At 39.1% G+C, this 27401-nt stretch overlaps 1 protein-coding gene across 3 annotated transcripts in view; it reads left to right on the forward strand.

Moving 5' to 3' along the window:
* Positions 1 to 27401, forward strand: part of SRGAP1 (SLIT-ROBO Rho GTPase activating protein 1) — a 308188-nt gene that overhangs the window by 185154 nt on the left and 95633 nt on the right. For all 3 annotated transcript variants that reach the window (XM_008003891.3, XM_008003892.3, XM_073020911.1), the window contains exons 5-6: positions 20529 to 20711; positions 21188 to 21316. In XM_008003891.3, the coding sequence (XP_008002082.1) occupies positions 20529 to 20711; positions 21188 to 21316 (312 nt within the window). The remainder of the gene's footprint in view (positions 1 to 20528; positions 20712 to 21187; positions 21317 to 27401) is intronic.

Consider the following 27401-nt stretch of genomic DNA (forward strand, 5'->3'; position numbering starts at 1 on the left):
AGCAAGCTGGAGATCCAGCCAGGAGGGTTAATGGGATAGTTCTAGTCTGAGTTCAGGCCTGAAAACCAGGAAAGCCAATGGTGTAAGTTCCAGTTCAACTCCAGAAAAAGACCAATGTTCCAGCTCAAAGACCATCACATAGGGAGAGTGAATTCTCTCTTATTCAGCCTTTTTGTTCAAAGCAAGTCATCAGTGGGTTGGATAAGACCCACCTATATTGGAGAGGGCAATCTGCTTTACCCAGCCTACTGATTCATATGTTAATCTCATCCAGAAACACTCTCACACACAGCCAGAATCATGTTTGACCAAATATCTGGGCACCCCACAGCCTAGTCAAGTTGACACATAAAATTAATTATTATGGAATCTGACAAGGCACAAGAGTATAATGGGGAAGGGTCAACGCTTAAATCACAGTTCTGCCCCTTTCTGGTGCATGTGACTCTGTGCCTCAGTTTTCTCATCTGTAAAATGGAGATGAAAAAATACCTCTTAGAGTTGTTAAAAAGAATGAATGTTTAAAGACAAATGGAAACATTTTGCATGCTTGCTATGCTAGGCACTGTGAGATGTACTGGGGATATAGCTGTGAATGAAAACAGACCAAATCCTTCCTCTCAAGGCATTTACATTCTAGTGAAGAGAGAGAGAGAGAGGCCTTAAATAAATAATATGGCAGGAGTAAGAGCTAAGGGGAAAAGTACAGCTGAGTTGATACAGGTAGAGCATTCAGAACAGTGCCTGTCACATGGTAAATGTTTAAAAAACATTAGTAGTTAGTGTTAGCCTCCTCATCATCATCACCCTCTTTATCAATGGACTGGGGATGGCCCCAGCTTCATGTCAGCCTCACAAAGTAAATGCAGATATCAGGAATGATTTTAACAGTAATTACAGATGGTTTTTTTACATATATATGAATTTTTCTTATGATGAATACATGATACTTTTGTACCAAAAAAAAAAAAGGAAGGTAACTTCCCTAAGAAACTACATTGATAGTAAATGTTCACAGGGCTGTGATCGGAGAAGTGGAAAAGTAAAAGGCAAAAGCAGAGAAAAGTGGTAACACAAAGGTTAGAGGGAACATTCAAAACAAAATGTGCCTTCATCGGCCCAGTAAAGAGGTCATATGAAATGGGTTTAAAGTGTTAAGCCTGTCCCACCACCAAAATCTCAAAAGGTTATGCAGTATTTTAATAGAAGAACCATGATTTGCCCTTTATTACTATTTCTTTACTTTTTCTAGGCATTACAGCATTACACTCAGCATTTTACAAAACAAGGAGTTGACCACTCTCAGTCAGCTATTTCTAATCAAGATTAACACAGATGTCATGATAAATCCATGTGAAATTGATTGTTAATTGTATGTAATTGATTATCACACTCTCTGTGCATCAGTAGCACACACAGCTAGCCAGAGTCAAGAGGTAATCTATCCTCAAGTTCCATTAGATCAAGAGGAAGAGAACTGAGGAAATGAAGATTTATCCAACCCTTTACCATGAGGGCAAGCACATTATCCCATTTATTTCTCACAGCAGCACTATGAGGCAGGTATGCCTAATCTCAGGCTTACATGTGGGAATTGGGGCTTGGAATAATAAGCTCAGGGTCACACAGACAGTAAATGACTGATCCAAAATCTAAACCCACTTCTGTTCCCAAGGCCCATCAGTTCCTCACTGGGCAGCTGCCTTAGAGAAGAACGTGCAGAGGAGGTGGCAGGAGGAGGGGTAAACCTGAGTTAAAGGATCAGTAAAACTCTCTGTGACAGACACTTGTGAAAACATGAGCTTTCTAGACTGTTATATGGGTTACAGAATGGGCAAACCCAAATGACTTTGTGTAATCGGCTTTCATATTAGGATATGAAGCCAGGTGTGGTGATTCACATCTGTAATCCCAACACTTTAAGAGGCTGAGCTGGATGGATCAATTGAGCCCAGTTTGAGACCAGCCTGGGCAACATGGCAAAACCCTGTCTCTACCAAAAAACAAATAAATTTAGCCAGGTGTGGTGGTGTGTGCCTGTAGTCCTAGCTGCACAGGAGGCTGAGGTGGGCAGATCACCTGAGCCCAGGAAGTCAAGACTGCAATGAGCTGTGATTGTGCTACTGCACTCCAGCCTGGACTCCAGCCTGAGTGACAAAGTAAGATCCAGTCTCAAAAAAAAGAAAAAGAAAAAAAAATTAGGATATGTTCATTTTGGGTGCAGCCTTTCATTTAGCTTTAGTGTTATAATGTAAAATTTCCTGTTCGGTGTGCGTTCATACACAGTGGTTACTTCTGAGGATCCATGTCTTGCTCCATTCGGCTTCGTTTTCTTCCTAATGAGCGCTAAATCCAATATGCCTGTATTAGTCAGTTTTCACACTGCAATGAGGAAATACCCGAGACTGGGTAATTATAAAGAAAAGAGGTTTAATTGACTCAGTTCCCCATGGTTGGGAGGTCTCAGGGAACTTACAGTCATAGCAGAAGGCACCTCTTCATAGGGCAGCAGGAGAATGAGTGCCAAGTGAAGGGGCAGCCCCTTATAAAACCATCAGATCTCCTGAGAACGAACTCACTACCACGAGAACAGCATGGGGGAAACCACCCCTGTGATTCAGTTATCTCCACCTGGTCCTGCTCTTGACACGTGGGGATTATTACAATTCAAGGTGAGATTTGGGTGGGGACACAGCCAAACCATATCAATGCCTAACAAATGTAAATGGAGTATGGAAGCTGTCCTGGTGCGAACCCAGAGGTGGGCTGAGTAACTTTCACAGGAGCGGTTTCAAAAACAGTTGATGTGAGCACAGAATCCAGTCTGGCCTTTATGTATCTTTGAAGCCCTTGTCTCTTTAAAACGTTTAAATTTAAAAAAAAAAAAAAAAAAAAAAAAAAAAGCTAATTATTTTTTAGAGGGAAAGAAAAGATGCTGTTTATTATTTCAAGCCCTTCCTTGAAAACAGCCTCTGAGGACTGCGGAGGGAAACTTTGTTGGCTGGTTTTGTGAGCCTCCCACAGACTAGGAGCTAATGTATCCTTCTATAAAGAAGAAACATGCCCAAGGCAAGGTTGAAAAGTCATTCCGAGAGCCCAAGATACTTGCCACCTCATATCGGAAGATTTTTCTCTGAGCCTCAAAGAGGTTTTTGACCTTGAGAGGGGAGGAGTGGGGGTTACGTACTTATTTTAGCTCAAGGGCATTTTAAGAATTTGAAATATATGTATTTCAGTAGTGAAAATGAAAATTCATTCCTTTGAGACAGACTACAGAGGCCTGGGTCTCAAAACAAAACACTGAACAAAGGGAAATAAGGAGTAGGAATATGTAAAAAGCTCCCAAACTGAAAATCTCTTTGGAGTACCACATTCTCCACGATGCCTCCTGGAAAACTTTTTTTAAAACACTCTATTTAGGGACCTTGGGCTGACAAAGAATTTCCGTACCTCCTTCCCCTGGCTTTGATTGCTAGACACTTCAATGGAAAGAAAGAGGGATTGGGATCGTGTGACTCTCTGCGAGGAACTTCTGAATTCTGATCTTGGCCTTGACACACACCAACTTTGGAGACCAGATTAGCTAATTTAACCTGGCTTTGTTTTCCTGCCAGAATGATCGGGATTAATAAAATGACCAATTCAAAGATCTCTGAGAAGAACTGTTTGATAAGAACTTATATGTGGACATCTTTGAGGGCGTTCTGATCAATGATGCCAACTGCTTCCTACCTCCTGCTTATAGTTTCATTTTCTTTCTGATATTTAAGAATTAGTTATGATTAATGTTTATATACCACAAGTAAGGCTGTCTTTTATTAAAAGAAGTGAGCCATATGAACCCCAATGTAATTATTTAGCTTAGAAATGAGAATGTGTTAGAAAGTATACTTTAGTGAAAAAAAAAATTCTAAAGAATGTTTTACATCCAGAATCCTTCTCAACGAAGTATTTTGTCCAAACTATTACATTCTGAAATACAGTATTATAATCTTTAAGTGATTAGAATGCTTTAATGACAGACGTCTTAAGCAGTTTCTAGTACTAAATATATATGATACTTGCCAAAATAAATTAGAGGCATTTTTCTTGGATTTTACTGTTCGAAATTGGACCAGAAATGTTGACCAGTAGAAATGTAAAAGATCACGTGAAGGAAATCAAGCTCTAAATCAGTTGTTATCAGATGATCCAATTCAACATATTTTAACTCACTGGCATGGTTTTCTAACTCACATGATTATGTGAATTTGATCCTACCATAGTTTGATAGCATTTGGGGACTGAAATGGACCTTGAGGAATGTTCAAATTAAGAGCCAGGCACAGTGGCTCATGCCTGTAGTCCCAGCATTTTGGGAGGCCAAGGCAGGCAGATCACCTAATGTCAGGAGTTCGAGACCAGCCTGGCCAACATGGTGAAACCCCATCTCTACAAAAATACAAAAATTAGCCAGGCGTGGTGATGCGCGCCAGTCATCCCAGCGTCTTGGAAGGCCGAGTCAAGAGAATCACTTGAACCCAGGAGGTGGAGGTTGTGGTGAGCAAAGATCATACTACCACACTCCAGCCTGGGAGTCAAAACAAGACTCCATCTCAAAAAAAAAACAAAAGAAATGTTCAAATTAACCTCCTCATTTTGGAAGAATATCCGGAAGGCTCAGAGAGATGAAGTGATTCACTTATGTCCCAGAGCTAACTCATGGCCAGGTTGGAACTGAAACCCAGGTTTTATTTTAATTCAGATTAGCAAGAAGGTTCTTGTGAGGTGTGTGCTGCTATGCTAGGAGCTTCAGTTGAGACAGTACTAGTTCAGGAGGCTTTCAGTCTAGCAGAGGTGCTAAAGTTAAGAGATAATAACAGCTAACCTTTGTGCCAGGTACTGTTCCAAGCACTTTACATAATTCTTTATATTTTCCCAACAACCCTGGGAGGTAGTTGAGGCACAGAGATGTTAAGTACCTTGCCCAAGGTCACACAGCTAGCAAGTCTCAGACGAGGCGGTCTATGTTCTTAGCCCACGTGCTGTACTCCCTTTTTACCGGTGAATATAGTGTGGGTACATAACACAGACTGTTATGTACCCACAGATAGGTTCAGGCAGAGGACTTTGGAGATCCAAAGAGAGGGGTCCATGTTGAAGACTGAGAAAATTGCAGAGAGGAAAAGGTCTACAAATGGACTTGAGAGGATAGCCAGGATTTCAGTAAGAGGAGAGATGAAACAGGGGAAAGGCATCTGAGGAAAAGGAACAGTGAGAGCCAAGGCACAGAGTTGGGAAAAAGCACAAAGTGCATTCATAGAATCTCTCTCTCTGGAGCCCTATCTAGGGAAAGAGGGAAAATCAGAAGTTGAATGATTTTGGAACAGCTACTAAAACGAGATTGCAAAGAACATAGGCAGCAAAAAAATGGTTAGACATCTAGTCAAAAGCAGTGTCCAAACTCAAAAAGCTCTCTTGCACAGATTAACAAAGGCCTCTTATTTCTCTTTTTTTTCCTATTGTTCCAATAAAAGGAGTGAGATGTATTGGATTTGAGGCATAGAATATATGTGTCAATTTCTGAACCACTTTTCATTAAAAGAAAAGGATTCCACAGCAGCCTTTCCCTTTTGGTTGATGCGGCAATTCTGAAGGTGTGGGGCTTTTATGATTTCAAGATTCTGAAGTATCTTGGGTCCTCAGTGTAAATATTTCATATACTAAACCTTGCCATATAAAGGTCTAATACACACATGTAATGTTGAAGCCATGTGAAACATTTCCCTGAGAAGAACTAAATATTTAAAGTTGCAGGTGACTTGGAAATTCTAGTAAATTTGGTGGCCTTTCATTATACATGTGTTTTCCCCTTCAACACTGCCAACTACTTGAAACTTTTCCTTTGCCACCAAAGGCTATTGCTTAGCTCCTGCTGCCACTGTGGCCCTGGTTAATATCTATTCCATGTGCAAACTCTTGGATATTTCTTTCGGTAGTTTTAACTTGTATTTCAGTGCCTTAAGACATCGTATGAAAACTGCTTTTGAAATAAGAACTTTCTGAATGACCTTCTCTATCACCGACTTTCCCTGTTGACTTGTTGGGCATGATTAAGTCTCTTTGCAGCTCAGTTGCTTTGACCCATAAAACAAAGACCATCCCTCAGTTCCCTGGCCTCTCAAGTGTGTGAGAATAAACAAGTGAGCACTGGATGGGCTAGAGCTATTGTGGGCTGAAAAGATTTTCCTAGTTTGTTCCGGCTGCTGTAACAAAATACCACAAACTGGGTGGCTTACAAACAACAGAAATTTATTTTCCAGTTCTGGAGCTGGGACATCCAAGATCAAGGCAGCAGCAGATTCAGTATCTGGTGAAACCCCTTTGTGGCTCATAGACAGTACATTCTTGCTGTGCCCTCACATGGTTGAAGAAACAAGAGGTCTCTCTCACGCCTCTATTGTAAGTGTACTAGTTGCATTCATGAGTGCTCTGCTCCCATGACCAATCACCCTGGTTATGTCCCCCTAATCCCGTCATCACCTTGGGGAGTTAGGATTTCAACATATGAAGTTGTGGTGGACACAAATGTTCAGAACATAGCAGATATGATAGAAGAGTGGGGTACTTTATTAATTGTGTTGCATTCATGAAGCACTCACTGTGTGCCAGTGATCACTGCAAGGGCTTGACATGTATTCATTTATTCATTTTTTTGTATTCATTTTTCTAACCTTACAGGTAATATTCTTATTCCCAATTTAGAGGTGAGTAAAGCAAGGAACATGGTGTGAGACAAAACTAGTATTTAAACTCAAGCATTCTGATTCCTGGGATGAACCATTATAGCTGTTCAGAAATGGAATGGGCTCTCTTTTAGGACAGTGCTCCTGTCTTCTTTCCGGGTGGCCGCCAGCAAGTATGGAGAGAGGGGCTATAACTTCAAGGTCTTAGAATTCGCGGAATGCAGTTACTCCACATTTGTCCCAAATCTCAGAATTTGTGTCGTGTCTCCAAACCAGATAAACGGAAAGTACTAAAAGCATTGTTGCTTCTGCTCTGAAATTGTTATAGGATTATTTCTATTGCATCCAAGTCTTAAACACCGAATGGCTGGGGGTGGGGTCTTTCAACAAATAATGTAAGTCCTGAGCGTGGCTGAGTAACACACAGCCCTGTCATCAGGGAGCTAGACTAGTGAGATATGTCCATGTACAGTGTTGGGCCCCAGACTAGATAGAGATCTCTATGGCTCTGGGCAAGCATGGAGCCACTCAGGAGACTTCCTGAAGAAGCTGACACCTGAATTTAGTGCTAAAGGATGGATGGGAAAAGCGTTCCAAAAAGAGGAGAGTGTGTGAGGGAAAGCACAGATGTGTGAAACATTGCTTCTGCAGGGAACTCCATACACTCTGATATTGCCAGAGTGTTAGCAAATCACTAATACAAAAATAAATGAAGCAGGCCAGGGGCAGTGACTCATGCTTGTAATCCCAGCACTTTGGAAGACCAAGGCAGGCGGATCACTTGAGGTCGGGAGTTCGAGACCAGCCTGGCCAACATGGTGAAACACCGTCTCCACTAAAAATACAAAAATTAGCTGGGCATGGTGGCTCATGCTTGTAATCCCAGCTACTAGGGAGGCTGAGGCAGGAGAATCACCTGAACCCAGGAGGTGGAGGTTGCAGTGAACCAAGATCTTGCCACTGCACTCTGTCCTGGGCAATAGAGCAAGACTCCGTCTCAATAAATAAATAAATAAATAAATAAAGCATTAAACTGAGATATCTTAAAATCCCATTTCCTAACCATTCTCTCACTACAGTGAGTACTCAAGAGAAAAGAAAGGAAAAGAATCTTTTGCTAAATTAGAATTTATTGGATAAAATACCCTTTATTTCATGTCGAAATCTCTGATAATTGTGAAGTGGGCAGATACTGTAGTGTAACACCAAATTGATAATTATGTTTATAAAAAATTATGAACTAATGAACTAGCATAAATCAATAAAGAAGAAAACATAATTGGATTTCTAGTAATAGAACATTAATTAAGTCAAGACAAGGCCTATCTGTTGCACATAGTAGAGGGCTTGAGGAACTTTTGCTGAATATGAATGTTGATTAAGAGTTCCTTAGAGATAAACAAAACCAATAACCCCATCTATGACTCAAAGACTTAAATTAGAACCTGCCTCCAATAACTGCTGGAAAGAGCAAGGGCAGATTAAGATTTATAAGTACACTTCACTTTCATTACAAATAGAAACATTTTCTTTTTAATAAGGCATAAAACAGTTTATCTTCTTCAGGGTAAGTTGATCCTTTTTCATTAGTTTTATTAAAGTACCAAAATCTCATGAAACTAATTGTAATTTATGTTAACATTTAAAAATCATGGTTAAATTTAGCATTTTGAAAAAGATGACTAATGCCCTGATTTAACTTAAATGTAACCATCAAAAATAGAAGCATGTAGCATATCTGTTAAGTATGTCAGCCCACGCCTACCAAATAGCTCTTGGGTTTTCCTCCTTAATAAGCACTTGATGATTGATCAATAATCAGTTTGGGAGCTAATTAAAGTCACTAGAGTAATAGATATCCCCGTGTAAGGTTCATCAATTTAACAGTGTGCTAGACAGACTGTAGGGGCATTGTTCATTTCTAGATAATTTCTGTACAGCAAAGCAGATGAGTTATGGCCTCAGAGCCCATGGAGAATTCCAGGAGGAATCTTATATCCCTGGCATAGCACAGTGGACTCCTTGCTGTCTCAAGTCAACAGAACCAGAAGGAGATAATTAATATAATTTGTTGTTACACTGGCTTTTTCTTTTGGTTAAAATTTATCTGCCAGTTGGGCACAGTGGCTCACTGTGATCCCAGCACTTGGGGAGGCCAAGGTGGGTGGATCACTTGAGGTCAGGAGTCCAAGACCAGCCTGGTCAACATGGTGAAATCCTGTCTCTACTAAAAATACAAAAATTAGCCAGGTGTGGTGGCAACGCCTGTAATCCCAACTACTTGGGAGGTTGAGTCAGGAGAATCACTTGAGCCTGGGAGGAGGAGGTTGCAGTGAGCCGAGATCACACCACTGCACTCCAGCCTGAGCAACAGAGCAAGACTCTGTCTCAAAAAAAAAAAAAAAATTTATCTGCTATCTACCCTGACACTGAGAAGTATGTTATATATGTTTCCCCAAATAATAAATTATTTTAATTATTGTGAGATTAATATTTGAAATCATGAATTCAATATCAATAGAATTTTAGAGTTAGAAAAGGCCTGAGAGGGCACATAAACCAACCACCTCCTTTGTAGGAGTTAGATAAATCTTGCCCTAGAGTCACACAGTCTCTGCATGGCAGACTGAGGGCTCCAACAGAAAATAAAAACTGGAATAACAGTATGGACACTGTTTTCATATACTACTCCTAAATGTCATCCTACACTATTTCCTCTGAGCTTCATCAGATATTCTCCTTTTAAAGGATATATTAAAATTCTCTTGAAAGGAAGCCTTCTGCACCCAGAAGTTATGCGATCAATTTTTCCTTCTATGATCACGCCTCTACTTTGTACTTTGTCTTTCATCCCACGCTTTTCAAAGTACCTGAGGTATAAAGTTAGATTTGATTGTCTCCCTAATTTTGATCCTGTAGAGAGACCTCATGTTGTCATGTTGTTATCTCTAATAGATGAGGCTTATGCTGAGGATCAGAAAGGCTGAGGTTACAGAGTTATTTTGCAGCAAAGCCAGAACCAAAATCCAGGTTTGTTGTTCATAGACCTCTCCATTAAAAATGCTACTCTGTAAATTTACTAGGGGCAAAATCTCAATATGCTATGGTGTTGCAGGACTTTTCCTTAGTTCAGCTAAAGACATGGTTCTTTGTCCCATGGCCATGAAAATTTAGACTCACAGACAATTTGAATGGTAAGACAGGGTGTTATTTGGTGAAAAGGAAGAAAGGGGGAAAACAGGAACTCTGCATAAGCCAGTGTCCCATGCTCCAGTGCTTTCCCCACTGGAATATTGAATCGCAGGTTCTATACAGGAAGAGGAGGGACCAAATCCTTCCCACTGCAAAGGGCCTAAACTTCCCGAGGCTCCACCCCGTGAGCAGGCCGGTTGGCGTTTCTCCAGTGACCCCCTCCCATCTGGCTGTGTCAATGGCAGTATGAGATACTTCCATTTTTTTACAAATAGTTAAAAATTCTGCTTCATCAGTCAGATCTCCAGACTAAGAGAGATCCTGAGTTTGCCCCACCATCGGATTGCTTTGTGGGTCAGAAGAGAACTGGTTTATCCAGCAGCCAGGCATGGAGCAGGCCTGGGCCAGCACAGAGTGACCCAGGGCAGTGCCCTGACCAGAGCCACGGACCTAGCTCTACACATTCGTCACCCACTCCTGCCCCCGACAACCCACCACAAGCCCTCACAGTCACTTTTGAAATTCTGGATGATGTGATTTCCTATTACAAACAAGTGACATGAACTTTCAAAGCAAAAAAAAAAAAAAAATTCTGCCTCATGTTTCTTCACTTATTATTGATCTTGAGCACATTTCACACATTTCTTTAGCCTGTGAATTTTCTGCTGCATTAATTGACCCATCTGAATGTATGAGTATTAGTGCTTTTACTTTTTAGCAATGTACATATTTTCATATAATAAATATTCATGTAATTTTGGCGTCAGACATTTTATCTACATTACTTTTTTAGTCATTTTTTATCATTATACAAAGTATGCATAGAGGGAAACATCACATTGTACTCCATAAATATGTACAATTTTTATGTGTCAATTACAAATAAAAATATTTTTAAGTCCCCAAAAAAGAAAAAAAATGTTGCTCTGTATGATTACTCCAGAAACAAAAGTGTTAACACTACACTGAACAGAAGCTGATTATTTCTGTGATTTTTCTTAGCCTTATTTCCTCCCTTTGCATATGTGGTCTCTATTTTTCCCTTTGTTTTGCTTAGTCTCTGTATCTCGTTTGCCCTGTCGCTTGGTTACTTGGCAGTCCCTAGCCAGCAGGGTGCAGAGTCGCAGACAGTGCCTTTTGTTCAAAGCATTTGTTTGGATTATAAATATAATTTGATGATAAATTCAGTCTGTTATGCTGATTTCATTTCAATGGAGTCACAATGTATCTCAAGTTTCCTTTGATAAACTTGCAATAAAGACCATATCTCATGCTATTTAATTGTTCACCTTGGTCTATTTGCTCATTCTAAAGAGTTTTGTGGCCAAGTGCAGTGGCTCACGCCTGTAATCCCAGCACTTTGACAGGCTGTCGGGGGGTGGATCACCTGACGTCAGGAGTTCAAGACCAGGCTGGTCAATATGGTGAAACCCCATCTCTAATTAGCCCAGCGTAGTGGAGAGTGCCTGTTATCCCAGCTACTCTGGAGGCTGAGGCAGGGGAATCGCTTGAACCCAAAAGGCAGAGGTTGCAGTAGACTGAGCTGGTGCCTTTACACTCCAGCCTGGGTTACAGAGCAAGACTGCATCTCAAAATAAATAAATAAATAAATAAATAAATAAATAAATAAATAAGACTAGGTGCGATGGCTCATACCTGTAATCCTAGCACTTTGGGAGGCCAAGGCAGGTGGATCACGAGGTCAGGAGTTCGACAACAGCCTGACCAAGATGGTAAAACCCCATCTCTACTAAAAATACAAGAATTAGCCAGTCACAGTGGCAGGCGCCAGTAATCCCAGCTACTTGGGAGGCTGAGGCAGGAGAATTACTTGAACCTGGTGTGGGGAGGTGGCGGAAGTTGCAATGAGTCAAGATCACGCTACTGCATTCCAGCCTGGTGACAGAGTGAGACTCTGTCTCAATCAATCAATCAATAGAGCTTTGCTAAAATTTTTAACATATGTACTGATATGGTTTGGCTCTGTGTCCCCACCCAAATCTCATGTTGAATTGTAATACTCAGTGTTGGAGGTGGGACCTGGTGGGAGGTGATTGGATCATGGGGGTGGTGCTGTCTCATGATAGAGTTCTCACAAGATCTGGTTGTTTAAAAGTGTATAGCACCTCCCACGTTGCCCTATTCCTCCTTCTCTGGACACATAAGACATGCCGGCTTCCCCTTCACCTTCCACCATGATTGTAGGTTTCCTGAGGCCTCCCCAGCCATGCTTCCTATGCAGCCTGTAGAACTATGAGTCAATTAATCCCTTTTTCTTTATAAATTACCCAGTCTCAGGTGGTTCTCTATAGCAATGCAAGAGCAGAGTAATATATAAATGGAAATATTGCTGATTTTCTTCCTTTTACCTCTATTAGAAACAACAATCCTTCCAATCATGGGAAAATTATTACCTGTTATTAAAATGAATTATTTAATGGCATTCTTTTCAAATATCAATAGCTGACATTTACTGTGCACTTATATGTCAGCCTCTTTCTTCTGTGCTCTTCGTATGTGTTAACACATTTTATCCTCCCCACCACCTTCGGCAGTGAGTAATATTGTAATTCTGATTTTATAGTAAGGAAATTGAAGCACAGAAAGGTTAGGTTATTTGCCAAAGACCTCACAGCAAGTAAGGGCAGAGGCAGGATTTGAACCCAGGCAGTCTGTCTCATGAGTCTGAGCTCTTAACCATGAGTATGCTACTTCTCAAAGTGAATTGTCCTGTAAATGCTACTTTGCAAGTATAATTGAAGTTTTGTAAACTTTGCTTTCACTGATTTATGAAGAGCCATATTAACCCAGGGAGAGAAGGTGGGTTTGTGAAAGTTTATCATTGTAACAGTCCTGGTGACCACTTGTGACCTCAGTGAGCAGCAACTCTTTCAGCCCTGATGCTGGGAACAAGAAAAAAATAAAAACTTTCTAGTGTCACTTGCAGGCCTTAAGTGGGAGGTGGGGATGGGATGGGAACTGACAAACAGAGACATCCATTGTAGGTATATGTTAAGGGATGGCTTCTCATGCCTTTACATCCTTTATGTAAATGAAATATATTATCCATTTTTTCTCTCCCTAATGGGCTTCTGGACTTAAATATAAGCTGATTACAAAGAAGCCTGGGAACTTTTCTCTACCTAATTCCCACTCAGCTTTCCCTGAAGTCCAGCAACTGCCCGTATCCCATCTCTGCATATATCCACTTCCTGTTTGTAGTGCAGTAAGAGTAGGCTGGAGTTTGTGTCATCCCTACTGGGGAGAGATTATGTCTTTCATCTCTAGTCTGAAGGCCTAGCACAATGCCTGGTATTCAGATACTCAGTAGCTGTTTAGTGGATGAATAAATAAAATCAGTATACATTGCACCCTGAAACCTGGACTAATGTCTGCCTGATTTTAGAGTAACTGTCACCATACATTGAAAAAGGCGCTAATTATAAGAGGTGTGTGTAGATAGGCCAAAAGCATTTCCAAAGTGTGAATTCAGGAGTGTTTTATAAACATGTAAGTGTCTTTGCAGTCGCCTCCAAGACCATCCTCACTGATAACATTATTTTAGTTTTTATGAGGTTTGGGCTAGCCCAGTTCTCAACATGAAATAGCAAAAAGGCATCTGCTGGTCTGCTTTTATTGTACCTCAGTTCTCTGCTGCTTTGGGAGACAGTGGCCTACACCTCTCTGCTTAGAGCCTGCCTATGAAGCTTGCACTGTTACTTCTACATCATACCTTAGACACTGTCAGGAATCATAACTACCCACCGTACTGTGTGCTTACATTCTGTCATTTCATCCCCATTTTACCTTGGAGGAACTGGAGCTCAGGGACATTAGGAAACTTGCCCACTTAAGAAATGGTGACACTGGAACTCAAATCCAGGTCTTCCTGGTTCCAGAGTCTGTGTTCATCAGCAGGTTTGGCCAGGTATACTAAAGAGCAAGAAGACTGGAGATTGCAGATGTAAAGATCATGGCACACAGTGTCCTGAGTGCTCTTTTTGAGGGAATTCCTGCCCCACCACCACTGTCTCCAGCCACCAGAGAGACAGCTTGCCCAAGGAGAGGCTATAATCTGGAGGGAGGTACTGTGGCTGTGTTAGGTTCCTGAGGTTCAGCTGAAGGTGGCTCTGGTGGCCCTGCTTTCCCGACGCACCTGAGAGTTTCCTGGGGAACAATGGGCTTGGGCTTCCAAGGCTGTGGTACTACCCCAGTGGTTTGGTTAGTCTGGCACTTGCAGAAATTCAGCTACAGTTAGAGTCCTCTTATGTATTGATTGTAGAAAATAGATCTTTATCTTAGGTAGTTGATAAGAAACCCAAAGAATATAGTTTCTCAGAAGAGCTTTTAGTGATTAATGGATTTAGTGAAGCAGCAGGCTATATAGAGTTAGGAAATATTGTCCCTAACATACTGTTTTTCATCTCCCTTCCCTGCTAAACCACCACATCATTTCTTTTCTGAGAGGCCATAAATTCCAACACTAACCATATTTCACAAATGACTTAGAACTATTTGTCATTCCATTAGTCCAATCCCAGGTATTTATTGCTAGTGCTATTTTGGAAGCCTGGAATAGAAAAGAACAATGCCAGGCACATTGTAGATGTTTAATAAATATTTGTTAAGTGAATAAATGGATGGGCAAGCTTACTATAAAATTGGTTCTTATCCTTCATTTGATTGTCACCTATTTTACTCATATTGTATATGAGACAGTTTTAAGAATCTGAAGGTACATAAACATGACTGGTACCCTTGCCATTGTTACAGGACAGTCCACAATCTGGGTGGTACACAGAGATCTGTGACATATAACTAAAGTGCTGTGTGCTGAAGAGTCTGAATGAAGAGCTGTCTTGAAAGACAATACTTGTCTTGGCAGTCCAAAGAATAAGATCCCTCTGGCTGAGAAGCCAGGGAATACTTAGCCATAGGTGAGATTTAAGCTTGCCATGGAGAATGGGTCAAATGTCAAAAGGAGGAGGCGCTGGGGGACGGCAGCTCAGGGACTTGCTTGGGAGAAGCTGCAGAGGTAAGAACGTATAAATTCTGGGGAGGGAGCCGTAAGTGACTGATTCAGAGTGGTACACAGATTGCTGCTTGGATGGGTGTTGGGACCAATCTGAGAGCACTGAACTCCATGGTAGAGGGAATCAAGTCAAGTTTAAGAAAAGGTCGAAGAGCATGGTAACAGGGAAAAGGCCCTGTAACTGTCATCATGGATTCTTTTTCTTATTGTCCATTCTCTCTTCCTCCATACTAAATGAAGTCACCCCAAGCCATCCCACATATCTCTACCACATTATTACTAAGACACTGCTTTGACCACACTGTCTGCAACACTGTGGATTCACCAACACCTATAGAATACATTATGCCCTTCTTAGTGGGGGGTTTCAAGACTCTCTGGCCCATGCCAACTTATCTAATCTTATCCTTCAGCTTGTTACCCAGCCATCTACTTTCCAAGTTCTTCTCTGGACCCCTTCTCTGCCATCTTGGTCTGGTCATGCCCACCTCACCTGTGCACTTTCCCGCATCCCCGCCTTATTAGAACTTCGCTTGTACCATCTTTCCAGCCTGGATGCCCTCTCTTCATCTGTGCCCATCAGAACATCAAAAGCCCATTTTTTAGTCTCCAAAATTTTAAACTTTTAGAAGATAGAAACCAAATATTTGTTTTTACACCCATCAGTGGGTTATGAGTGGTAAGCACCAAGTGCATGTTGAATACATAAATATCTTCATCCCTTCTTTTCCTCCATTCCTACATAGAACTAACAGTGACTGTATCCCTTAGATAAAGAGGCCTTTCAGTTGTACGACACTTTAGACTTTTCAAAGGTTATGGCATAGCAGTCCAAAACACCTCATCTGAAGCCAGGCTGTCTGGGTTCCCACCATTGCTCTACCAGCTGTGTGACCTGGGACAAGTTACGTAACCTCTCTATGCCTCAGTTTTGTCATCAGCATAAAGGGAAGAATAAAGGTACCTACCTCATAAGAGTTCCTAGAAGGATTAAATATGTTATTTGTAAAATGTTGAAAATACTATGTCTAGCACATAGTAAGCATTATATAATGCTTGCTAAAGTAAATTATACATATATATGTACATATCTATATGAGTGGTACTGTATGTATTGTGTACATAGATATTTATAGTAAATACTCAATAAAATTTAAATTTAAAAACACACACACATAGGGACACACAATTTGGCATCCATGATGACCTTGTAAAGTAATCAGAGGCATTAAATAATTTCCGCACACATAGTAATTATAGATCCATTCCTGGGATCCATGTCTTCTAACTTTTGAACCAGTAGTCAAAAAATAGAAACTATAGCATTAATCTATTGATCTTCTCCAACACATATAGTTTTCAGATATATAATGATTTCTTAACACAAAGTATTAAATTTGCTACAGGTATTTTTATTATTTTGACTTAAACTATATGAGTAGTGTCAGATACATAATATGGGTGTGTCAATAAGAAAAAAAAATTAACTTCTGTGCAAGTTATCATATAGGATATCCCAATCTCCTAAGGAAATTCATGATGTGGGTCATTTTCTACTTGACTGTTTTTTCAGCCATTGAGGAAAAATGGAGCAAGAAAGATAAATTAGGTGTATTGAACGGAGAATTATGCATGAAGTTTTAGTAGAGAAGAATTCAAACAGGAAAATATGCTGTGGGAGTACATTTACATGGCTATATGCCTGTCAGGTCATTTGGTATGCAAAGGCTTGTGTTTGCATTAAGCTGTTGGAAAAGCTGTTATTTTCTTTGCAGTATGTATTCAAAATGCACCTGTAAAAAATAAAAGCTTTCCTTTACTTCTCTGAAAAAGAAAGAGAACTGTCTGTTATTTTAAATACAAAATACATTTGACTTCTGTCAACAGCTTACATTTTAAATAATGCAGTTTGTACTCGCATTCATTATCTGCAATTAGAGTTCTCGAAAAGCTTTTAGCATTTATCTCCCCAACTTTTAAAATTCATTCATTGTTAACATTTTAGTGAATAGTGGAAACCCTAAATCAAATTGGAAAACTCAAAAAGGAAATTTGCTTTCCGGAAATTACCACTGAACTAGGTAGAGAATCCTCAGCTATTGTGCTGAACCACATTATGATGAGATACACTCTATTCTTTTCAGAGTTAGGTCAGACTCAAATGTTTTCCTTTTAACCCATGCTAGTCAATAAGGAACACCCTGCTGGCAGTCAGCGCAGTATCTTTTCTCTTATACTAAGGCTTAGTTTGTGCAAACTACCTGTTGATACTAGTCCTCAGTGTCCAAGTCAAGCAAGAGTCAGAAGTTCAGGTTTTTTCTTTGCGATAATATATTTAAAAGAAATATTTCTCAGATTCTCGGGGTGGCCAAGTGTGATGAGAGTCACATGTTCTCATTTCCTCCTTCCTATTAGCAAGAATACAGACAGCTGAGCAACTCGTGTGTGTGTGTGTGTGTGTGTGTGTGTGCGCGCGCGTGTGTGTGTGTGTACACCCTGTCATTTTAAGATGTAACTGGAACCAAGACCCAAATATAATAGTGTGTGGGTTTGCTTCGGGCAGGGAATAACAGAGCCAAGCCTAGAAAGAAATGCAAGGTGTGTGTAGATTCGTTGACCTTTTGCTGTTTGCCCAGCTGCGGGGTGACTCCCTTTTCATTTCCCAGCTGCTCAGCTGCTTCCTACTGCTATTTTATTTTTCTTTTAAACTGGAGTAGCCAACCAAGCTTCTCCCAGACAGGTTCAATAATTATTAAAAACAGACAACTTTCCAATTACACATGGCTCAGAAAAAGCTGCCAGTGCTTTATAGTTTAGCCCTAACTTTGTTTTGGCTCTGTAATGCCTTTGACCTGATTTACTAGCTTACATTTTTAAGGAAAGCCATCATCAGATTTTATGAAAATAAGTAAAGGTTCTTTGTTAACCCCGCGTTTTACTCTTCAAAATAGTCATCTAGAGAACATAAGTTGAACCATAAGAAAGTACTGATTTTCCACCTTTTTAATAACTTACAGAAGCAGCAATTTCAAATGGATCAACCTAAATAAATATATTTATTCCAGTGATGCTTCCGGTCTCAAACCATTTGAAAACTCATCTCTTGAAATGAGAAAAATCAAATTCATTACTTGAAAACATTGCATTATTCTCAGCTTCTTAAACCTTAGTTATAAAATTGGCTCTGAGTAAGTGTGGTTATTTGCATATGAAATGAAGTCTGTCTTCTGGGGATGAGAATTTGACATCATTTATAAGAAAGTACTGCCACAAATGCTTAGCACTGGGTGCCGAGTTCAGGTGTGCTCCTCGACACATCCTTTGCATTGGAGTCATCACACCTTACATGTGTTGTTTCTTTTAAGGAGTATAATTGTGCTCAAAATACACAGGTTTTCAAATTCACCCAAATGTCTGACATCCGAAAGCATATTGAAATTATATTGGAAAAATTATGATTTTCAGGTAAAATCTGTGATACTGAAATCTGTGACTGTTATTCTCCTGTACCTAAGAATACAGAGATTACATACAGATTTATAGATACTATTAGAAAAATAATGAATAGCTTGTTTGTTATTTGAGAAAATATTTATTAAGCACCTATATTGTCTGAAATACTTTCAGAAATACCACTATAGACCAGTTTGTTTTCATTAGCCGAGTTTAAAATTGGCAATATATTACTAAGTCTCAAAACTGTGCATATTCTCTAACCCTGCAATTCTATTTCTAAAAATTTGTCCTAAGAAATATGACACAATTTTGTACACAGACTTTTTTGTAACAATAATATAGCCAAAATGTGTAATAATTGAGGATTCATTCTGTAAGTTTTAACACATTATGAAATTTTTATATTCTATGTATTCCTAAATGTATTAAATTTCAATTACATATATCATTTCTAAGAGAAGAAGTTAGATACACATCAAAGGTTTTTAACACAACTTTGTAAAGCAAATAGTTGAAATATCCTCAAATTTTTAACAATGGGGAATTAAATTCTGGCACAGTCATATAGCACTGAAATTTATGTTTAGAAGAATATTTAATGATATAGGAAAATGTGCTGATATATAAGTGACAAAAGACATTGTAATCTAAAAATTATAAATATAGGATGGTCTCAGTTTTTTAAAGAGAGAAATCATATATGGCATTTTATTTAATTTATTTATTTATTTATTTTGTTTGTTTGAGGCAAGGTCTCCTGCTGTCACCCAGGCTGGAGTGCAGTGGCACAATCTCAGCTCACTGCCACCTCCATCTCCCGGACTCAAGCAATCCCCTCACCCCAGCGTCCCAAGTAGCTGGCTCTACAGGTGCACGCCACCAGGCCCAGCTAATTTTTTTATTTTTGTAGAGACAGGGTCCCGCTGTGTTGCTCGGGTGGGTCTCAAACTCTTAGTTAGGCTCAAGCAGTCCTCCCACCTTGGCCTCGCAAAATGTGCTGGGAGTACAAGTGTGAAGCCACCGTGCCCTGCCCTTAATTTTAACTGACATCCCCTCACTACAGTAGCCAGCCATATATGGCATTTTTAAAGGAAGAAATGTGTGTGTGTCTGTGTGTGTGTGTGTGTGTGTGTGTGTGTGTGTTTTCATAGAGAAAAGGCTGGAAGGCTTTATACTAAAATCTTGTCAGTGATTATCTTTGATTGCTTTTTATTTTCATTATTATTATTATTATTATTATTATTATTATTATTTGAGATGGAGTCTCACTTTGTCAACCAGGCTGGAGTATAGTGACACAATCTCAGCTCACTCCAACCTCCTCCTCCCAGGTTCAAGCGATTCTCCTGCCTCAGCCTCTCAAGTAGCTGGATTACAGGTGTGCCACCACAGTTGGCTAATGTTTTGTATTTTTAGTAGATACAGGATTTCACCATGTTGGCCAGGCTAGTCTCAAACTCTTGACCTCAAGTGATCTATCTGCCTCGGCCTCCCAAAGTGCCAGGATTACAGACATAAGCTAGTACGCCCGGCCTATTTTTTTGTTTGTTTGTTTTGTTTTTGTTTGTTTGTTTGTTTAAGAAAATAAATGTCTCCTACATTGAACAGAAAGTATTACTTTGTGGTCAGAAAAACAATGTTTTTTCAACTAAAACTATGTATGAACCTTAGTATTTCCATTTTTTACTTTGACAAATAGATTTTATGCAAGAAAATTCCTTTAATAAAGACTGTACGAATTTGGGTTTGGGTTGGGCTAAAATTGATCCATGAATAAATGGTTTATTCTGCAAATTAATAATGTAGAGGAGATTTTACAGAAATACTTTTAAGCTAAAGAGAACTTTTCAAGTACATTGAAAAGTATGCATAAGACTTCGTAAATCATTTTTTCATCAAATCCTGCCCCCTAAGTGCCTCTTCCTGGCAGATGAATTTGCATATTTCTGTGTGCTTTATGTAGAAGCAGTAGTCCATAATTCACTTATTTTACTGACAATTTGACTTTCCCCTCTGCCATTTGGAAGGTGGCATGTATATCGTATATGTCCTATAAATGGTTCCCATTCACTCTCTCAATTACAGACAGACATCTTGTAACGATTTGGGTCACTTTTCCACAGGTGATGAAAACATACCATATGTATCATGCAGAGAGCATCAGTGCAGAGAGCAAGCTGAAAGAGGCTGAAAAACAAGAGGAAAAGCAAATTGGAAGATCTGGTGATCCAGTCTTCCATATTCGACTAGAGGAGAGACATCAACGGCGAAGCTCTGTAAAGAAAATTGAAAAAATGAAAGAAAAGGTAAGTGAAAAGAGATAGCAGAACTCCTCTGCCTTCATTTGAGGAGACAATACTAAGAACACTGATGCAATAGCTGATATCCACACATTGTAAATTATTGTGAAATGACATGCATTTCCTCCCATGGGAATGAGAAATGTTTAAGAAATGTAAAAATCATGTAATAACAGCTGGACATCATTTAGTGGTGAATGCCAAGTATTCAATACACAGTGTGGAGAACTTGAATATTAACAAGGAGATTTCATTGCAAATGGGCCTGAAGCCCAAATACATTGTTATTATTCCCCATAGCTGGGTGATTTTAGTTTGCTATTTAAATCAGATTCAAAATGTACTTTTGGCAAAGGACTTTGAGGGTCATTTGTATATGTGGAATAAATTGTTAAGGTTAATAAAAATTCATGTATGTTTCTCTGTCTTGATTAAAAATGACTTTGCGTTCTTTCCCACTGCCTGGATCTTCTTCATTCCAGAGACAAGCAAAATATTCGGAAAATAAGCTAAAATCAATTAAGGCCCGGAACGAATATCTCCTAACACTTGAAGCCACCAATGCCTCAGTTTTCAAGTATTATATTCATGATCTTTCTGATTTAATTGATGTGAGTACTTGAAGTTTTTGTCTTTCCATATTAAAATGAAATTAACAATAACCATATTTCATTGATTGGAAAATACTATCATTTCTTAAGACTGTTATTTTACGTAATACTCAGAAAGAAAAAAAAATACTTTTATTTAAATTATCCATGATACGAAGACACTATCATCTGTAAGATGCATGTGAAAAAGTGTGCATCCTAAAACCAATGAAAAATAAATGGTTAGATTCTGTGAAGCTGTGAGAAGCCTGGTAAACTCAGCTAAAACAGGGCCCAGTCATTTGCAAGTTATGTAGTGGCGCAGCCCTAACTGCATTCATTATTTCAAAATGTATTTATTGGGCCCCCACTATTGTGAGACGCTGAAGCTCTCAGAAGCCATACGCAGCCCTTACCCTCTAGGATTTAAAGTGAAGAAGACAGACTTAAGAAATGACTACATGGATGATTACTTTATTACAGTTGTGATTATTACTGGGATGCAAAATAGAGTGCACATAAATGACATTTAAAGATGTATCTAAGTCTCTGTACATTCTCTCGTAGGATATGATATAAAAAAGCAGTAATTAGGTTTATTTAGAGCTCTCCAAATACATATTCATTGTACGTATGCAGTGTTTACTGCCGTTATTCCCCAACTTTAACCCTCCACATTATTCATTCATCCTTTCATTCAGAAAACATGTACTGAGTAGTCCAGTCATTGTGCTAACACTATAGGAGGCTGCAAAGATGAAACACAAAAATCCCATGTCTAAAAATGCCACTACCTGCAAATAAAAGATAACAAGTGATTAAGTGCCATAAAAATGGCACAGATAAAGTCATAGAGGTTCAGAGGGTTACCTGTTGGAATTTTATTCATATACTGCTTTGTATTAATTGGATTCAACAGTTTTATTGTAAAATATTTTATTTTACAATAAAATAATTAGCCATCATAATTTAAACATACAGTAGGTTAAAACAGCTTCATTTTTCTGGTGAATTTAAGTTCCATGTATTTAGCTGTGCCAAACCATTTAGCCACAGTTTGGGATTTCTATAAAAGAATTGTTGAGGGAAGGAATTATTTTTTTAGCTTATTAACACTCTGATGTGCCTCTTTTTTTTTTTTTTGAGACAGAGTCTCACTCTGTCACCTGGGCTTTAGTGCAGTGGCACTATCTCAGCTTGCTTCAACCTCTGCCTCCTGGGTTCAAGCGATTCTTTTGCCTCAACTTCCTGAGTAGCTGGGACTACAGGTGTGTGCTACCACACTGGCTAATTTTTGTATTTTTAGTAGAGATGGGCCTTTGCCGTGTTGTCCAGGCCATTGTTGAACTCCTAAACTCAAGTGATCCACCTGCCTCAGCCTCCATTAGAGCTGGGATTACAGGCCTGAGCCACTGTGCCTGGCCAGCCACCTCACCCAGCCTCTGATGTGAATGTTTTTCTTTTTGTCTCAAAACAATGTTATCCTATAATATCATAATTTGTTTATATAGAACCATGTAGTAATAAATAAAACCAGGGAAAATTTTCTCTTTTCACTTATTACAAAATATTTCATTCAAGTAATCACTTGATTATTTTAAATGCAGAAACTTTTTGTGTTGCTTTAAATACTTACATCTTCCAGCACCCTGATGAAACAAAAGGAGCTTTTTCTGTTACACTCCTCCTAGATTTCCTAAATAAAAGATTTTACTTCGTTTCCTGAGTAAAAATAAAGAATTTTATGACCCCAGTTTTCAAACTTAAATCTGTCAGGTTTCTCCAAGGTATAGGGAATATAAAAGAACTAATCCTATGTTACTTCTTTCTTGCTTTTTTGTTTAGGGTTCATTTTGGTAGTGATTGGAGTACTTAGCCAAATCCAAACCAATTTTTTTTTTTTTTTTTTTTTTTTTGAGACAGAGTCTTGCTCTGTCACCTACGCTGGAGTACAGTGGCACGATCTCGGCTCACTGCCACCTCCACCTCCCAGGTTCAAGCAATTCTCCTGCCTCAGCCCCTTGAGTAGCTGGAATTACAGGTGCTCACCACCACACCCGGCTAATTTTTGTATTTTTAGTAGAGATGGGGATTCACCATGTTGGTCAGACTGGTCTCGAACTCCTGACCTCGTGATCCACCTGCCTTGGCCTCCCAAAGTGCTGGGATTACAGTCGTGAGCCACCGGGCCCAGCCAATCCAAACCAATTTTAATGCCAGAAAAACTCCCCATGTATCGAAAAGTGTTTCTTTAATACCTACAAGGTACTAAGCACCATTCCTGACAATGGGAATCCAGCAGTGAATAAAACCGAAGGCTTCACCTTTATTGACTTTATGTATGAATTGGGAGACAAACTATAAATGAATTTATATACATAAAAGTACATGTATGTACACATACATATAAAATAAGTTATGACAGTGCCATACAGAAAAATGAAACAGAGCTATGGAGGTGCTTTTGATGGAGTGTCCAGGAAAAGCCTGATACTTGAGCAGAGGAGTGAGGTGCAATACCTTGCAGCTATCTGGGGAAGGAATGCCTCACACAAAAGGACTGGCATATCTAAGGGTACAGAAGCAGAGGTGTGTCTTCCCATCTGAAGATGCTCATGGAATAGCAAAGGAGGCCAGAATGGCTGCAGCTGAGCGAGTGAGGAGGAAGGTGCTAGGAGATGAGATTGGCAGAAGTCCTATCACTTAGCATCTTTTGGGTAGGGAAGGGGTTTGAATTTTGTTCTATATGTGATGGGGAGCCATTGAAGGGTTTTTTGAGCAGGGAAGTGACATCACCTGGGTTACATTTTAAAGATTCACTCTGGCAGCAGAGTGAGAAATAGACTAAAGGAGTCAGGAGGACACCAGTGAAAACAGGGAGCTATAGCAAGAGTCTTTGCAGTTGCCCAGGCTAAAGATGATGCTGGCTTGGACTGGTGTGCTGGTGATAGACCTATGCAAGTGGTTGGATCAAAATAGATTGAAGACAGAGCTCTAGGAATTTGCTGCCATGTGTGAAAAAGGATAGAAATGACTGCTAGGTTGAGGGCCTGAAAAATGACTCCTAGGTTACTGATAATGCCATCTACTGAGATGGGGGCCCCAGGGGAGAAGCAGGCTGAAGTGGGAGCAGTAGTCCTGCTATGTCTGTGAAAACTGAGGTACCTATCAGACATCTGTGTGGAGATGTAAAGGAGCATCCTCAATATTTTTGGGATACATCAGACTGGAATCACATGTCAGGATTATGAGAGTCATCACCATCATTGTCATAGATGTTTATTGAATGCCTGCTATGTAACAGGCAGCATAATATCTAATCATCACAACACTCTGAGGTAAACAGTGTTTTCTCCATTTTATAGATTGAAAAAACAAAACAAAACTGAGATTTAGCTAGGCTAGATAACTTGCCTAAGGTTATGCAGCCAATCAGAGGTAGGCTTCAAACTCATACATTTTTAACCTCCAGATCTAATTGACTCTGACCTAAATAAGTAACTGTTAAATATCCCAAGTGATATTCCATTTTTTAAAAAGCTGGACTTTTGAAAGATCAGTCTTAAATTTAAAACGTGAACAGTTCTCAAATAATATAATGTAAGAAATTGGAAATAAATGATATGAACTTGGTTTGTTGTATATTCAACTGAAATTGAGTACTCTGTTAGTGAAAGTAATTTTTATGTTCCTCGACTCACTTTTAAGGCAATTAGAGTGTGAATATGTATATTCTAAAATGGTTGCTTATTTTGTAGGAATCCAATTTGCATATATAGTGGTGATCCTAACAACCATTAAGCTTGACCCTTCCTGGTGAAAAAGAAACAGATTGATTATTATGCAGAGGTATCTAGAATTCTTCATGCGTTGTGAGTTTATTTAGCAAAATACATCTTATACTGAGCTATCTAATAATAATGAGAACAGCTGTAATGCCTCTGGTGAGAAAAAGTCAAGACAACATTTTTAATGCACAGCATTTTGTCTGTGAAATGACATGAAAGGCAGTAAATGTATCTTGATAAATTCAAAGCATTATAAAGAGTCAAAGAATTGAAGTTGAGATCTTTTTATGTAAACCCCCAGTTTCCCTTTAGCTTCCACTCATGCCAGTATCTGTCTTTTTTTAACAAATTTTCTGTGATGAACCATTATGAATGGATCTATTGATACCACAGAAAAGTCACACATTTTCCCTAGAAACTATTATTACAGAAGCAGTACATGTGTATTGTAAAAAAACAGAAAATACTACAAGCAAATATAAAATGATCACTTCTTAATTTTAATTTTTAATTTTTATGGTAATAATCACATCAGGGTTAATGGGGTATTCATCACCTCAAGTATTTATCATTTCTTTTTGTTACAAACATTCCAATTATATTCTTTTAGTTATTTTTAATTGTACAACAAATTACTGTGTAGTAATTACTGTGTAGTAATTTATTGTACACTTAAATGTAGTCACACTATTGTGCTGAAAAATACTAGCTGTTATGCTCTTATTCATTCTAACTATATTTTTGTACTTATTAACTATCCCCACTTCCCAATCACCTCTACCATCATCTCTCTATCTCCGTAAGTTTAATTGTTTTAATTTTTAGCTCTCACAAATGGGTGAGAACATGTGAAGTTTGTCTTTCTGTGCCTGGCTTATTTTAATTAATACTTAATGTATTGTCCTCCAGTTCTGTGCATGTTGTTGCAAATGACAGAATCTCGTTCTTTTTCATGGCTGAATAGAACTCCGCTGTGTATATGTACCACATTTTCATTATCCATTCGTCTATTGATGGGCTCTTCAGTTGCTTCCAAATCTTGAGTATTGTGAATAGTGCTGCAGTAAACATGGGAATGCAGATATCTCTTTGATGTAATGATTTTCTTTATTTTGGGTGTATACCTAGCAGTAGGATTGCTAGATCATATGATAACTCTATTTTTAGTTTTTTGAGGTATTCCCATACTGTTCTCCACAGTGGCTGTACTAATTTACATTCCCACCAACAGTGTACACGAGTTCCCTTTTCTCCACATCCTTACCAGCATTAGTTCTTTCCTGCCTTTTGGATAAAAACCATTTTAACTGGGGTGAGATGATCTCTCATTGTAGTTTCGATTTGCATCTCTCTGATGATCAGTGATGTTGAGTACCTTTTCATATACCTGTTTGCCATTTGTATGTCATCTTTCGAGATATCTCTATTTAGATCTTTTGCCTATTCTAAATTCAAATTTTATATTTTTTCCTGTTGAGTTGCTTGAGCTCCTTATATGCTCTGGTTATTTATCTCTTGTCAGATTGATAGCTTGCAAATATTTTCTCCCATTCTGTGGATTCTCTCTTCGTTTTGTTGATTGTTTCTTTTGCTGCACAGAAGCTTTTTAACTTGATATGATTCCATTTGTTCATTTTTGCATTGTTTGCTTCTGCCTCTAGGGTGTTACTCAAGAAGTCTTTGCCCAGACCAATTTCCTGGAGAGTTTCTACAACGTTTTCTTGTAGTAGTTTCGTAGTTTGAAGTCTTAGTTTTAAGTCTTTAATCCATTTTGATTTGATTTCTGTGTATGGTGAGAGATAGAGGTCTAGTTTCATTCTTCTGCATATGGGTACCCAACTTTCCCAGAACATTTATTGAAGAAGTGTAAGTTTGTGTTAGCCCATTATCACACTGCTATAAAGAACTGCCCAAGACTGGGAAATTTATGAAGGAAAGGGGTTTAATTGACTCACAGTTCCACATGGCTGGGGAAGCCTCATGAAACTTACAAACATGGTGGAAGGGGAGGCAAACACGTCTTTCTTCACATGGCAGCATGAAAGAGATGTGCCACGCAAGGAAAAGCCCCTTATAAAACCATCAGATCTTGTGAGAACTCATTCAGTATCACAAGAATAGTATGAGAGTAATTGTCCCCATAATTCAATTACCTCCCACCGGGTCCTTCACATGACATGTGGGGATTATGGGAACTACAGTTCAAGATGAGATTTGGGTGGGGACACAGCCAAACCATATCAATGATCCTGGCACTTTTGTTGAAAATGAGTTCGCTGTAGATGTATGAATTTATTTCTGAGTTCTCTCTTCTGTTC

The sequence above is a fragment of the Chlorocebus sabaeus genome, chromosome 11 (genome assembly GCF_047675955.1).
Source record: "Chlorocebus sabaeus isolate Y175 chromosome 11, mChlSab1.0.hap1, whole genome shotgun sequence".
Taxonomy (NCBI): Eukaryota; Metazoa; Chordata; class Mammalia; order Primates; family Cercopithecidae; genus Chlorocebus; species Chlorocebus sabaeus.